The sequence below is a fragment of the Cyprinus carpio genome, chromosome B20, assembly GCF_018340385.1.
Source record: "Cyprinus carpio isolate SPL01 chromosome B20, ASM1834038v1, whole genome shotgun sequence".
In the NCBI taxonomy this organism is placed as follows: Eukaryota; Metazoa; Chordata; class Actinopteri; order Cypriniformes; family Cyprinidae; genus Cyprinus; species Cyprinus carpio.
In genome coordinates, this window is record NC_056616.1 from 5,931,574 (window position 1) to 5,948,030 (window position 16,457).

Genomic DNA, 16,457 nt, shown 5'->3' on the forward strand with positions numbered 1-16,457 from the left:
TAGTAATGTAATCGGACCTGGATAGATCACGTTAAGATAGGAACACTAGCATACCAGCATCTCAAGACATATTCAGTATTTTGGTGGCGAGTGTCTCTCACTCAAACTATAAGCAGATTAGTACAAATGTACTTTTCCCGACAGCATCCTCTCTATCCTAGTACGTAGGTGCTTTCCCAGGCTTCAGCCGAATTCTGTTTCATTAGCCTGTCAAACTCAATAATAGTTAGAGCCCGTCCTCTCACTGAGCACTGCAAACTCAATCAGTTCTATGATTTCATAACCCTTGCTTTGTGACAGGGCTTATTTTATCGAGGCACCGATCCACTCTGATTAACAGGCTGTGCGTGCATGTGGGGTGAAATACAACACTGCCAGAGTGTCCAGGCTGGGAGAGAATAAGAAGGCGGGAACAAGTGTGTTCATAAATCAGAATTGTGGGGTAGAGGAAGGTGCTGATGAGCGAGCAGAAGGCGAGCGTCCAGAGATGGTGATGATCTGTGACAGCCCATGAGAAGCTGGAGATGGTAGGAGATGTATGAAGAGTCAGCCACCATAAATAAACCCAAATAGAAAAACAACCCTGACATTTCAGTCCCCGGTCTGCTGCCCTTGAGAAATAAGGGAAAAAAATAAAATATAATGCTTGCAATGATGTGTTTTCATTGTTTTTACCCATGATCCTCTTTGTATTGGTAGATTTGGCTTCACTTAAACCTTTGTTCTTTTTATTTTGTCTCCACACGCCTCTGGCTGAACCAGCAGACAACAGATGACATTGTGTCCTCTGCAGAATGTTCCAGCGATGACGAGGATCTGGAGGAGTGTGATGGGGGACACACAGGTGGGATGGATGTGTTACAGTTGTGCTTGCTTAAACTTGGTCTTTCAATCTCTTCTATTTGAGTTCTCCCTCTCAAAGCATCATCCCCATGACAGCCCAGTGTAACTTCAAAAGTGTCACTAAAAGCAAGTTTTTCAAGCTCAACAACTATAGCAGTAAAAACATATGTCTATAGTGATGTAAAGTGGTATATCACTGATGTACAATATTATTTGGACACTTAAGTCACAATAAATGTCTGTATGTTACTGGCTTAGAATATAAAATATCAAACCAAATGGCTTCTGTAAACAAATGTTACTAAATGTTTTCTCGGGACTTCTGAGGATTGACTTTTTTTGTAATAACTTTTAGGTAAAATTCACTTGAATCCAATACATTAACTGTTGACATGTTCCACTAGTACTGACTTACAGAAAGCGTCTGTTAAGTAATTACATTTAAATTAGGGCTATATTGCATTTATCAAAATATATAGATATTTGCTTCCAAGTTATGATATAAAAAGAAAATACATTATTGCAGAAGATAAAAGAAAAAGAATACAGTTTTCTTAATTTTGAACAGCATATACAGTATTATTCTTTAAATAAATGTCACTTGCTTTGATATTTTGTTTTCTATTGTGCAGTGACGTTGATGCATTTTAAGACTTGATTTATGTGTCCAAATTCTTTTCTATTTAAGTCTGTGGGCTGATTTCTCTAAATCAGTTTACATGCGAATGATATTGTAATGGAATAAAATGAGCCAAGAAGAATTGGACTGTTTCAGAGTTACACTTGATTATGGGGCCGAACGTCACTAACATGGTTGTGTGTTTATACTAATTTTGTTCTCTCAGCGATTAACAGAGAGCCAAACTTTATGACAAAAGTACAAAATTAGTATCAAACTCCATGTAGTTCACTCTGATGCTTCAAAATGTATCAATCCTGTACACAATGGATTTCTTGCAGTGCGTGTGTGTGTGCGTCTTTGACAGATGATACATTTTGAGTTGTTTACAAATCAAATAATAATAATGCTTTGAGCATAGAGATTTCTGATGTGTAGCGGACTAACTGCAACAGAAACAACTCCTCCTTCCTGTTTGTTCCTTTGTTTCCTCGCATTGAAGGCTTGCCTTACGTTAAAACATCTAATAGAGAACAGATATCTTCGAATTTCTGTGCTCACCTTTCTCCACACATAGCCTGTGTCCTCAAGGTTGAACAAACATTTTTGTGCAGTATAACTATGACATATTAATTGGTAAGGTTAAGATAAAACATAACTTTCAGAGAACTTGGGATTTGCTGTAATTGTCAGACTCGTGCCGTCAGCCATCGCAGTATATAAAAAAAAACCCAGCAGTTGATTTTGATGCTTACAAGGCCATTATGGATGCAAGGCTTGTTTGGTTTATGAAAGTTTGTGTTCTGCCTGCTGCCCTGTACTGGTACTTCTTAACCAAAGGGGCTTAAATTGCTTCTAAATGTCATCAGAACACTAATTAAGGCCCTTGAATTTACCTCAAACCACACCCTGTGTTATACAAAACATGTGTCCTGCGTTGAACAGTTTTTTTAACCTTCCACTCCTAAATACATCAGTTAAAACCATGTTTGCTGGCATCATGTTTGATTGTTTATATTTTCAGTTGTAAAAATGATTTCCAGCAAAAACAATGTTTTGTTTTTATCATTTTTAAAGCGTCATACCCTCAAGCTAGCATCCATATGGTCCGTCATTACCTTTGACTTTACAGATGGCCCCTATTTATTTTTTTGTTAATTTTAACGCATATTTTTCTCAAACTTACAAGGTCACTCTGCTCATTATCCAAAGATTTACTCTGTACTAGTTTTGAAACCTGATGGCAGACAGCTGTGCTTTGGATAAATTCTCCCTAACTATGTTAAATGTAATACCATCCCCAAGTCCTCTCAAATTCAGTGACAACAGGAAGTATTTTAAGGGACAGTTCCAGTGTTACCTTTCATTTCTTCTCATCTGACATTCGAAACGTGTACACTTAGCCGCAAACCACCACACTCATATGATTTCATGTCGACACAGAAATTCACATCATCAGTCTGACCTTCAGTTCAGATTTATTGGACAGTTTGCATGATACTTTCTGTTCTGTTCTGTTTTGGTTGACCCTTTTCATGTGGAAAAACATCTTCCTACTGTATCCACTCTTTTACATTCCATTCATGTGATTTGGGTTTATTTGCTGTATTTCCGAGAATTTTCTCTTTTTTAACCTTTTGGGGGGCTTTTTCTTTGATGTCCTCATCCTTCCATTTTCCAGGATTAAAGTTGATCCTCTTGTTTCGCCTCATCTTGTGCCGCATGGAATTTTGGTGGTTGGAAAAAAACAACAACAAAAAAACAGTATCTTCCTCATTTTTATGTTTTGTGCCATTAGGCTAAAATTAAAAATCCCCACATTCTATACAGCAGGAAATAAAAGGCAACAAAATCTTTTCTTGCCATCATATGTTTTATTTATTATTTTTGCCTTGTGCAGGCAACCCCATTCTGTCTCAAGAAAGTTGTGTGTGAAAGAATGACCACTCCCCCCACCCCTCCATCCCTGATCTCATCTTTATTTCTGTGCCTTTCTGCATAGACATGTCTGTTTGAATGCAGATGGCATAAAAAGACTTTTATTGCCACAAAGTATATCTGTTTTTCTATTTGTTGCTACTAATCTGTCGCATTTGACGCATGTGTTGATTGCAAAATAACTGATCCCCAATGGGAGATCTCAATCATGACTCTTGCATGGGTGTTACTGGCTCCATCTTTTGTGCTTCTTCCATGAGTTTGCTAACAGGCTGATCATGTGTGCTGCTATCATCTGTCTACAGTATGTGCTGATGTCTTTGTCTTTAAATGTTGATTGCTCTATCTGTCTGATGTCTTGCCAATGTTGTTGTTTCTTGTATTTTTGCACTGTGTTCTGTGAAACACATTTAAACTACTGGGAATTCCACAAAAAGGCTAATAAAACGTTTATACCAAAAAAAGAGATAAAATTGGAATTTTGAAGATGGGGAAACCCTAAAATATCACAGTGATTCTAGTGTGGTGATACAGACCAGTTTGCCATGATATGAAATAAACAAATAAATTATCAGTTTTAAAAATCAACCGGCTTGTCATGAAGTTTAAACAAATACAGTGTATAGAAACTAAACCAGGGTCATTGGAAAAACGTGCCTGCGGTAACATTTCTGCAAAACAATATGTTGTTGCTTCTTGCAAGTGCAGTGCTGTGCTGTACCAGAATAGATACCGAACAAGTGTAATACAACAGAAAAGCCATACATATAAATTTTATTATGTGATGCAAATATCAAAATGCTTTATATTACAAATCATGCAGTATGATAAAAGTGATAATCTGTTCCTGTAATCATAATTTGTGAAATAAGTGGGGGTTTTTTGTTTCTTTGTTTGTTTGTTTTTACCACAGATAGTGTTCATTTCAACTGGAAACTGCAATGAATTGTGTTTATAGGTGCATTTTTGGAGTTAGAGGTATGTTTTTCCAATGAGCCTCCTTGTATGTTGATAGAAGCACAGCCCAGTGTATAGAAAGAAATCACCTATACATGGTTTAACATGGATCGCATATAAATATATATATATATATATATATATGACATCCATATTTCAGCTTTAGGATAACCAATAAATAAATGGTTTATGTTCTGAATAGACCATAGGAGTGAACTTTCCCTGAAGACTAAATATAAACTCAGACAAAATCGTGCACAAAAACAACTGAAACAATTCCAAGTACTTGATGTTTGAATCAAACAGGGGAAAAAGCTGGCATCAGTGTAGTTCAAGAAGGAACAGTTTTTTAAAGTAAAACTGATGTTGTAAGATCCCTAAGGTTTCATTGTGCTGTCATTTCCTCAGTTGATTAAGATGGAAAAACAGTCTTCAAAGCAAGACATCAATCAGGAAGAGCATGGAGAGGTGAACAGAGAACATGAGACCCTGAGGAATGGGTCACTGAACCACTGACACGGGCTGAATTTTGGTGTAGTCAGGCCCCATTGGGCCGGGAGTCAATTTGAAGCAGCTTTCAGATCAGTTTAAGGTTGTTTAGTTGACACTTTTCGCTTAATGACCATACAACAAATTGAGCAGCAGACAGTGGTCTCATGCCTCTGGCTGAGGATATTAATTTAACACCTGGGGTCACATCGAGATATGGCATGATGAAGTTGCAGCAATCTGTGGCACTCAAAGCCAAAAGATCCCTTGGAGAGACATTTAGAAAGACAAACTAGAAAAAACAAAACCAGCAACTAAACCACAACTGGGACAGCCAAACTAATTGACCCTATACTAAGCCCCACCTTAAAAAATTACTAAAAGTAATTACTTCAGGTACAATTAAAGGAATAGTTCTCGCAAAAATGAAAATTCTGTCATTAATTACCCTCATGTTGTTCCAAACCCGTAAGACCTCCGTTCATCTTGGGAACAAAAATTAAGATATTTTTCATGCATCCCAAGAGCTCTCTGACCCTCCCATAGACAGCAAAGGTACTACCATGATCAAGGTCCAGAAACATAGCAAGGACATTACTTTATTCGCCAGGTCCGTGAATTGTTGTTTTTTAAGGGGCTCCTGGTACATACATACATACATGCATACATACACACATACATACACATCTGACATGAGAACAGATAACACACATGTGACATCAGTGGTTCAACTGTAATTTTACGAAGCTACAAGAATAAAAGAACAACTTTATTTAACAATTTGTCTCCTCTGCATCACCCTAGCGCCATTTTGGAGAATATCCACTGAATGCAAACATTGTATGCTGTTCTGTGTCAGCTGGGCCAAGTGGATATGTTTTCTACGTTGTTTGCACTCTGATCTAAACAAAAACAACGTATCCATGTGTGGCAGCTAACAATGAACAACATACGCTGTTTGTGTTCAGTGGATACTCTCCAAAATTGTTGAATAAAGTTGTTATATTTGTTTTCTTTGCATACAAAAAGTATTCTCGTAGCTTCATAAAATTACGGTTGAACCCCTGATGTCACATGGATTACTTTATCAATGTCCTTACTACGTTTCTGGACCTTGATTGTGGTAGTACCCTTGCTGTCTATAGGAGGGTCAGATAGCTCTTGGGATGCATCAAAAATATCTTAATTTGTGCTTGGAATGGCATGAGGGTGAGTAATTAATGACAGAATTTTCTTTTTTAGGTAAACTAACCCTTTAACCATTATTGCTGGGGCACTTACGTGTGACATGAGACAAAAACACATTTTTTCATGTATTTACATAGTTGAATGTATTTAAGTAGTTGAATGTTATTAACTTAACAACAATTAATTTACGGCTGATAAAGAGCTCATACTACTTCAATTCATACATTATTAACTCTAACAGAGGAGAGCAGAATGATGCTTTGAGGATACCAGAATCAGAATCAGCTTTATTTGCCAGGTGTGTGCAAAGACACGAGGAATTTTTTTCTTTTTTTTTTAAGGTGCTCCTGGTACATACATACATACATACATGCATACATACACATCTGACATGAGAACAGAATAAAAATTTAATTAAATTATTAACACTTAGCAATAAATAATGTATATGAATCTGGAACAGTAGATTGATTTATGTACAGATTTGTGCAATTTTACTCTATATAGAACTGTATAAATAAAGAGATATGCATATGTATTTAGTTGTGGATATGCCAAATTAGCCAGTTCTTGTATCTCAAGCTCTGTGCAGAGATGCCCTGCCCCTATTTACCTCAGCACTTATGCAGACTTCTCATTTCCCACATGTTTTAGTTCTTACACTGGTGATGAGTTAGCAGAGGCTGAGGTGAAGGAGAAGAACCACAACAGTCACAGGTTGAGCACAATGCACAGCTGACACAAAAGGATTTGACTGTGGCGAGCTTTCTGAACCACAGGGGCCAGCTCACACAGACTCTTCTTTTAGGGGATCGGGCAGGTTTAGCCCCACACCTGCAGCATTCATCACTGTTTGGCAAGACTCAGCAAAAGCAAAATGGTCACAGAGTTTAGACACGGATATCCATACCGAGGCACTCGGATTTGGTTGGGGACACAGGATAGAGAGTGCACTACTGTGAATGTCAGCTGTTATGGTTAATTTCTTTCATTTCGCATTCTCTCCGCTCTGAAAGTTCTGCGCAGAAGACATTGTTTTTTTTGAGAGTGTCAACAGCTGAAAAAGGGGGTGGCCCTTCAGATTTGTTTACAATAATTAACTTCTGTAAGCAAATGCAGAGAACACTGCAATCTATCTGAGCTGGAGGCTTAATGCAGTGTAGAAGTGTTTGCTTTGTAATGGAGCTTAGCCCATAAGAACATTTCCTCCTAACTCCGCTCTGCAAAACAAATATAGTCCCCTAAGACAAGCACACAATGTTTGTGCCGAACTAAAACACTTTGATTGTGATAAAACACTTCATCATTGCTTGTTGAAGTGCTAATGTAAGATTAAAGTATTTACCAAGACACATGGGGGTCCACTGTGGTGCTGTCTTTGTGCCTGTGGTTTTAGTAGATGCTTTCATCTTGCTGAAATCATCTGAAGCAACCCTTAAAATCACTTAGTCAATAAATTCATTTAGCTCAGGATGTTCCAGCGAATCAGTAAACAAGGCTGTGATAAAGCAACCTTTTTGCTGGTTGCTATATGAAGCTCACTAGATAATCAGTAGAAGCATCAACTATTAAAAACCCATACTGGTCAGCCACACAAGATATTAATCTTTCAAATGTACTACATACATACAAACATAAATATTTATGTAAATGTATTATGGTTATTCAATACATCTGTTAAATGGTTTCTGTCTTATAAGAATGCCATTTTATGGAATTCCAAGTCTTTATTAGCATTAATGTTGAGCGAACGGCTGTTGGTTATACAATGATCTCTGCCAAATATTTTTGTTCTAAATTGGCTTGATGCATTCAGGATTACCATTATGTTCAAATGGTCATAATATCAATAGGTCATTATCTTTGTAATGAGATTTTGTTGATTCACCTGTATGATTCAAGTTGGTACAGGTGTATACAGTATCCAACAGCCTTTTGCCCATGAGTTTCTCAATATCCTGTGACCCTGTTTTCAGCCCTTCTGATCCCAGCTTGCAGTGCTGTGATTCTACTTTCCCTAAATGCAACTTGTTAAAAAGCATGATATCACCTTGCAGTGAAAATCCAAAAAAAATATATATATTTTCCTGAAATACATCCCTGCTCTGTGCTGTCAAGCTACTAACAAGAGATTTACAAAAGAAAACTAATAATGGTATTATTAGTTGTGAAGGAGGTGACGGTACAGTGTCCCTCCTCCGTTTGACTTCACTATGTGCTTTCTGATTATTTTAATCTTGATAGTGTGAGAGAATTGTCAGTTTTTTCTGTGTTTTTATTGCTTTTGTGTTTATACATGTATACATATATATCCTCTGGTTTGTGTATATTTATATATGTATATATCTATCTATCCACTGTATATGTATATCTAAATGTTTTTGTATAAAATTATTCCAAAGAGAATTCAATCCAAAATGCTAAATTTCCAAAGTTTTCAAAAATCAGTATGCTGACTAGAGGCATTTGGAACATTTTCTGTTTGATTAGATTAAATAAAAATAAATTAAAAATAAAAAAAATTAAAAACACATGGATTTTAAAGTCAGTTCTGTGTTTGATTTTTATACAAACCTAAAATTTAGTAATAAAAAAAATGACCATGAGCTGTCTGTTTGATGTTTGTATGAAGTATGAAGTGGTCCAGATGTTTGGCTCTCAGCATATTTCTGGCAATAGTTTTTGGATGGAATTCTCCTTCAAAGTTCAAATAATAATACATTGGTATATTTTTTATTATTATTATTTCTATACTGATTCTTTAGTTTCTCTCTCCTTTTTTTTTCTTGTTTAGCTTGGTCAATATTTAAAAGTATTTGAGAACTGTATACCTGTATATCCAGCCATATATATTTATACATACACATAATTTTTATATATAAAAAAAAAAAAGATGCTAATTCCTCACCACTATCTACTCCAAATGTTCAAAGTCAGTTAAATATTGAGCAACATTTTTCCTAGTTTGAAATCTGACTTCTAAATTGTTGAAATCTAAATTAAAAAAATGGAAACTGCATGGGGCAGAAGTTGCAGCTTAGGGTCTGTAAGAGTGTCAGTCTTGAGAGTGCTATACGATCTGGTAGATGGGCATGTATATGCTCATTGTTTGTATATCCCCGTCCCTTCCTTACAGCCCAAAGCTCTATTGCCGCCCGACCGCTTCGTACCGCCCTTACATGGACATGGCAACTGACGTACACGTTCACTTCCATCTATGTCATTTCCTACCTAGTCTGTTCATAGGCCTCCCCCTCTCCCCCCTCTATTTCTCTCTCTCTTTCTCCCTCCCCTTCTCCTCTTAGCAATGGTACAGTATGTACAGTCATTAAATTGTTTAAAGAATTCATTTTTTAAAAGAACATAGAAAATCTGTAGATACTTCAAAGCAAAATCATCTTAAAAAAAGAAAATGTATAGTTTTCTTTTGTAGAGAAAAGGATTTATTTATCAAAAGAAAGAACAAATGAGCAGAATGGTGAAGTTATTTTTCATGTCATGGTGTGAATGTATGTGTCGTTGCCTCCCTGTATCATATTGTCTAAGAAAAAAATGATAAAATCAGATGATAAATTGATTGTCTAATTAAATCATTACATATTAACCATACTTATCCCCAAGCATTCTTACACAACTTTCTTAATTTTTTATAAATGTTTTCTTCCTGCCAAAATCATGCGGGCAATTTGTTGATGTAAGTCACAGAACTGATGGTATGCTTCCACCTTTTGATGAATTGTTTTATGGGCTGTTATTTTTTTTTTTTTTTTTTTTTTTTACTTATTTTCTTTTTATGTACTTTACTACTCTTTTTTGACTCTCTGTGCATTTGGTTTGCGAATGTTTCTAGTGCTTTACTCTAACCATTAACCATTGTTTGCATTGCTTTTATTTTTCTTTCCTTTCCTTTTATTTATTTTGGTCCATTGTTTGAGAACTGTGCTGGCTTATAGTGTCCTCTGTTTGTAATCAGCAAAGCCAACTTGGCGTAAGTTTGAGCAGATTCAACCACCATCTGAATGTATGACTTGTAAAACAAAATAAAAAATAAAGAATAAAATCTTCAAGAACAAGTCCAATTTATAATAGATCTCCTTCAAGAAAAACAACCAGAACATGTTTGTGTAAATCGATCATACGAACACTGGGCCTTATTCAGTAAATCAACCTGAATGCAAGTTTACATAAAATGGTTTTACATTTTAACTAAAATTCAGTATGTTTCAGTGAAGCCCAATGTGTTCGTTGTTCTCAAAAATTAAACAGTCTCTGTCAAATTGAGGGATGCGAATCGTATATGGTATGCCATAGTGTTCACATATGAGACTAAGCATTCAGGTGTTGATGAACTGTCATGTGACTTGTGCCATTGTGGCAATTTCATAAGAACTGTCAAAAGGCAATTGGCTTTCATCTCAAGTGTGACAGACTTGAAAGAGAAAAGAAATAAAGTGATTTTCTCTACAGTCTTGATAAGCCGCTCAGAAAATTAGAAATCTCAATACAATAATTGCATTTTTTGGGAGTGTTCCATATATTACGCTCTTCATTGGTCTTATGTTCATTGATCCAACAGGATGCTTAGACATAAATTTCCTAAATGAATTCACAATGTGAGCAGTTGCTCAAAACTGATCGGCTCTGTTTTGTATTTTAACCTTTCTACACAAATCAACACGTAGCAATACAAAGATGTTCATGGTTTGCTTGTATCAGTCACTTATCACACAGTTGCAGGAGTGCAATAATTGTGAGTGATCGGTGTTCTATGTAGAGGTCAGTTAAACAGAGTATGCCAAAAAGAAAGCTCAAGACCCTGCATGTCCCTTCAAGCCTTTTGATAAATTTACCTTGCATTTTTACATTTCTGTTCTCTCTTTCAGTTCTTTCTTAGTTTGTTTTGGCCATTGGTTTAGATGAGTGTTTTTTGTCATATTTCTTTCCAGATGTTCTTGCTTTGCTTTAATTGGTCATGTACAGTTGCCTGTTTACAAGCAGCCAAAGTTGAATGGACACTAATTTCCTTTTTTTTTTCTTCTGCTTGTCAGGAGGGGAGTTAGTTATCCCTGTTCTAGTTGAGGATCCCATAGACATCCCCCCTGTTTCCACTCGAGCCCCTTTCATCCCCCTTCCCCCGACCCTTCACCCCGTCCTCACCATTATTGAGACCACCAAAGAGTCCCTGTCAATTGCCACCGAGGCGGGGGTACCTTGCTTGTCGGACGAAGGCAGCGATGATTGTGATGATGATGATGGTGATGATGATGATGGTGATGGCTTGGTGATATCGGGGTTTGGCTCTGGGGAGGCCTTCGACTCTAGCCTCCCCCCTACTGACGATGAAGATTTTTACACCACCTTCTCCCTGGTAACAGATAAGATCTTGACCACGTCGACCTATGAAGGTGGCTACAAAGCTCTCGCGCCCAAGTGGGAAGTAAAGGACTTTAAACCTAGCAAGGCCTCTGAGGCAGGCAGGACTGCGGCCATCCCGCCTCTGCCTGACTTCAGGAGCTCAGCGGCATCACCCGTCACTTCTGAGACTGCTCCTAAAATCCCAGCTGGGAAAATGAACAACCGTGAGATCAAACCCCAACCGGACATAGTGCTACTACCACTCCCCACATCTTTTGACATGGATGGCACCAAACCTAGGGGGCCGTACATCACCCAGCCCATGTTGCGTACCATCCCCAGTGCTCTGCCCACCGTGCCAGGCATCAGGAGAGTGCCTCCTGGTGCCTCGGAGGTAATACGTGAGTCCAGCAGCACTACAGGTATGGTGGTGGGTATCGTCTCTGCTGCCGCCCTGTGCATCCTCATCCTCCTCTATGCCATGTACAAATACAGGAACAGGGACGAGGGCTCCTATCAGGTAGATGAAACACGGAACTACATCAGCAATTCCGCACAGAATAATGGCACAGTAGTCAAAGACAAACAACCCAGCACTAAGGGTGCCAGCAACAAGAGACCCAAAGACAAGGACAAAGAATACTATGTATAAAACAAAATCTGAATGACAAAACATAGACAGAACAACATCTGAGAAATCTTGAACAAAAAACAGTGATTTTACACAGAAAAACCTTTAAGAACTCAAACCCATTGAGTCAAAATGAACCCATTTCCAAGTTATGTGATTTGAAGCACACTAAAGAATACGGTAAGCATAGGGAGAAGGCAAATAGGACTCTGGGGACCTTGATACCTTACTTTCTGTCTGGTTGTGGGACAATGCCAGTGTAAAATATCTCATTGTTACATTGTTTTCCCTCAAGTGACTTTCTGAGGTACAAAATCCTTGGTGTAAAAAAGGACGAAGAAAAAAAAAAAAAAAAAAAAAGCTGCCCTTGTCCATTGTAACCCTGTACAAATCAATGATGATCATGGGTAATGGTCATGATTTTGGACATGCATGTGATGTGTGTGATGTAGTACTGATATCTTTGCAAAGAGGAGAACCAGAGGATGTTGTTTTGGAGATGCAAAGTGGGAAAAATTGCCATAAAACAGTACTTTTCTAACCCACGCTGGAGAAGTGTTCCATTAAACAAATGGTATGTTTGTCTTTTTTTTTATGTTATTCATTTTTTTTTTTTTTTTTTTTTTGGAATATGTGTTCAGGGGTTTACTGTGGAAAATGACTACTTCTTTTTTTATTGTATTAACATACTCATTTTTCCTTTGTTTCTGCTTTTATTTTTCATATTTTTCTCTTCTGGATTCTGTCAAGGAATAATTTGCTTTAACATTCATATTCTGATTGAGCTCTGTCATGTATAGCCAGATTCAACTGAAAAGCATCCATCTTTTACAAATAGAAAATGAAACATTCAACATTAAATTCAGGAATCCCTCTTTCAGTTTTGAATTCTTATGTCATATACTACACACAACTCGCATATGGATCAACTGAACAAAGCATGACGACTGAAGGAAGGAAGACAAAAGTATATATTTCATGTTGTCACAATCATCTGTGTCAAACAATAAATATGTTTACATATTTTATTACATCATAGATGCGGTACTTTGTAGCTCATTATTGTACATAACAGTTGATTTTGACATTTTCATACTCTTTGTGTACAAATTGAACAAACACCTATATTGTTCATAAAGTACAGTCCAAAAGTCTGAGCACACATTGAAAATCTGATATTCAAAACCTAATATAAGCAGGGAAATTAACAGAAGGTTTCAGGATTTGGAGAGAAAAAAATAAAAATAAAGTAATATTGTGAACAATGAAGAAGAAATATTTAAGGTTCTGCACTAATTTCTATTTTGCTGATCAGATAAGCTAATTTAATTAAAGGGTCTGATTTCCCTGCTTCCATGTATGTACACAAACTTATTCTAACATTTTATTCAAATTTTAAATAATATTTATGACAACAAATTTAAAAATTGATAAATACAAAATAGAAGAATTTTACCTCTGTGGTCCCAGATGTTTGGACCCAAATGTACCTGCATACATTATTATGGAAGAGTATTGTATGTTAATGTGTCTCGATGGTGCTGAGTCAGATGTTTGAAAACCATAAGACGTTAACTGGTAGAAATCACCCTCTGCCATTTAAATAAGGTTACAAGAGCTAATGAAATAAAGGTGAATGATGTATTGGATTGATACTGCCACCACATTTCTGAAACTCAAAATTATTTTTAGTCTGTGTCTCATTCTGTGTATTTATGCAGTTGCGCTGTTGTCATGCAGGCTTCTAGGTTTGTTGCATTCATGCTAGCAGTAGTTCATGCTTTTTTTCTCATGTGTATTCATCTTTCTTTTTTTTATCACAGCACAGCACTCAAGAGTTGTGTGCTGTAATTTTGATTTTGTGTTCTTTTTTTTTTTCTTTTTTTCCCAGTTCATCAGTTCTTGTTTTCACTCTTGACAATGTCCAGCAATAAAACGTTCCCAGTTGTTTTCAAGGCTAGTGTGAAATTTTCTGTTTCTTATCCCAAGTTTCTGACATTCCACTCAATTATGATATAGCAAATAATTATTAATTTCTTGATTTGTAAATACTTTTTATGGTTGGAATTTCAGTTTTTTTTGTTGTTGTTGTTGTTGTTTTTTCTGCCTATGGGGAAAAGTGCTAATGGAGAAATGAATCAGAAATACTGCTAAGGCGGCTAAAAAAGTGGACGGGTACTGCTGAATATTTTAGTTCTTTCCTTCAGAGCATCTACTAAAGGTAGTACTACAATACTACTAACATTATAAATCCGATTCTGGTCATTGAGAGAACAGTGAAAAAGAGGTAATGGGTTACAAATCTATCTACATTAACTGGTTGTTACTTTGACCATATATCTAATGGCACACCGTAGAGTAGACCAATAAACAATAATACAATCAGTGTCTTTATTACAATTTAAAGTCTATTTTAAGTGTAACTGACTTTGAAAGCAGATTAATGATCACACTGTCATTTAGAAATCTAACACGTCCCAAGTGGAAACATAGCATTAAGCAATTATATTCTTCCTCCTTTCATTATCTCCTGATTTATTTGACAGTCCCTCCGCATTATTAAATGATACATGGCCAGTGCATCATGTGAACTGAGTTATATCTGATCAGTGTTGTGGCTAATGTTGATGAATGAAATGAGAGCATGCAATCATCTTTCCTCATCATACTGCAGCTGGAGCCCAAATGGAGCATATGATGAGCTCTCAACGCCACTAATAAACATTGGCTTCACAAGTGCTGGCCAAAATTGGGGAAAGCTGCAGTTATGAGTGCTTAAGCTATGACATCTCAGACTGATAAGATTAACTAAAGAAATAGTTCACCCCAGAATGAAAATTATGTTATTATATAATCACCTCCTCATGTCGTCGTTATTTTTTTATGGAATAAAAAATGTACGAATCTTCATATACAGTGCATAGATATGTTCCCTATCATTGCTGTTGAGCTTAAAAAAAGGCAAAGCAATATCAAAACATAAAAGTTCATTTGACTGGTGTACTATACTGTTGTTTCAAGTGCCATGAAAGCATATGAAAGGGATTTTTGTCAATTTTCATTTCCTTTTCCTTTCTTCTTTCTTTGTGTAACTGAAAAGTTATCTGTGTTGTCAAAAGACCCATGCTATAGACCAGGGATTTTCAAACTTTTTAGTAGCAAAGAATATTAAATTAATTAAAAAATATTTGTTAATTATAAGTTTGGGTCAAAAAAAAAAAAACTGTATACCCTTACAGTCCCCATGGAGTCTCTGATATTCCTTTAACTAATCCCTCAACATTTTGGCAAATAATTCAAAAGCTTTGAGAACTGCACACAAGAAAATGCCATGGTCTCACAGACTATATACCCAGACAATGAATATAATTTAGAATAAAAAATGACAGAACAAAGCTTCATTGTTCAAGGTTTTTGTCTCAAAATTGTACTCTTTCTGTTTTTCTCACTTTTAAACTGGCATCCATCCTTGTTGTTAAACATCAAAATGGCCTTTGTTGCCTTTAAGAACAATTTTGTCTTGTCTAGAACAAAAGCTTGTTCCTTTTCCAGCATGTTCAATCAAGCGTTTTCTTGGAACAACTAATCAAATATGGCAGCTGAAATATGGAGCAGGAACAGAAATATTTACAACCCCTCCTCAAGACAACCACTGTATTTAATATATACATACAGGTCCTTCTCAAAAAATTAGCATATTGTGAAAAAGTTCATTATTTTCCATAATGTAATGATAAAAATTAAACTTTCATATATTTTAGATTCATTGCACACCAACTGAAATATTTCAGGTCTTTTATTGGTTTTAATACTGATGATTTTGGCATACAGCTCATGAAAACCCCAAATTTCTATCTCAAAAAATTTGCATATCATGAAAAGGTTCTCTAAACGTGCTATTAACCTAATCATCTGAACCTGAGGACCGTGAGAAGGACTGATTCCAGACCTTGGGGGACCTGTGGAAAACTCCCAGCCTGGTTCATTACTCAAAACCGCAATCATGGGTAAGACTGCCGACCTGACTGCTGTCCAGAAGGCCATCATTGACACCCTCAAGCAAGAGGGTAAGACACAGAAAGACATTTCTGAACGAATAGGCTGTTCCCAGAGTGCTGTATCAAGGCACCTCAGTGGGAAGTCTGTGGGAAGGAAAAAGTGTGGCAAACGCAAAACGCTGCACAACGAGAAGAGGTGACCGGACCCTGAGGGAAGATTGTGGAGGAGAAGGACCGTTTCCAGACCTTGAGGGACCTGCGGAAGCAGTGGACTGAGTCTGGAGTAGAAACATCCAGAGCCACCGTGCACAGGCGTGTGCAGGAAATGGGCTACAGAGAAGCAGCACTGGACTGTCGCTCAGTGGTCCAAAGTAGTTTTTTCGGATGAAAGCAAATTTTGCATGTCATTCGGAAATCAAGGTGCCAGAGTCTGGAGGAA

At 36.8% G+C, this 16,457-nt stretch overlaps 1 protein-coding gene across 29 annotated transcripts in view; it reads left to right on the plus strand.

Moving 5' to 3' along the window:
- The window catches only part of LOC109102711 (neurexin-3b), a 332,713-nt gene that overhangs the window by 308,697 nt on the left and 7,559 nt on the right, over window positions 1-16,457 (plus strand). For 11 of the 29 annotated variants that reach the window (XM_042746624.1, XM_042746634.1, XM_042746628.1 and 8 more), the window contains 2 exons: window positions 763-844; window positions 11,083-12,566. In XM_042746624.1, the coding sequence (XP_042602558.1) occupies window positions 763-844; window positions 11,083-12,041 (1,041 nt within the window). In that variant the 3' untranslated portion in view covers window positions 12,042-12,566. The other 18 variants (XM_042746637.1, XM_042746639.1, XM_042746640.1 and 15 more) reach the window with 9 other exon arrangements.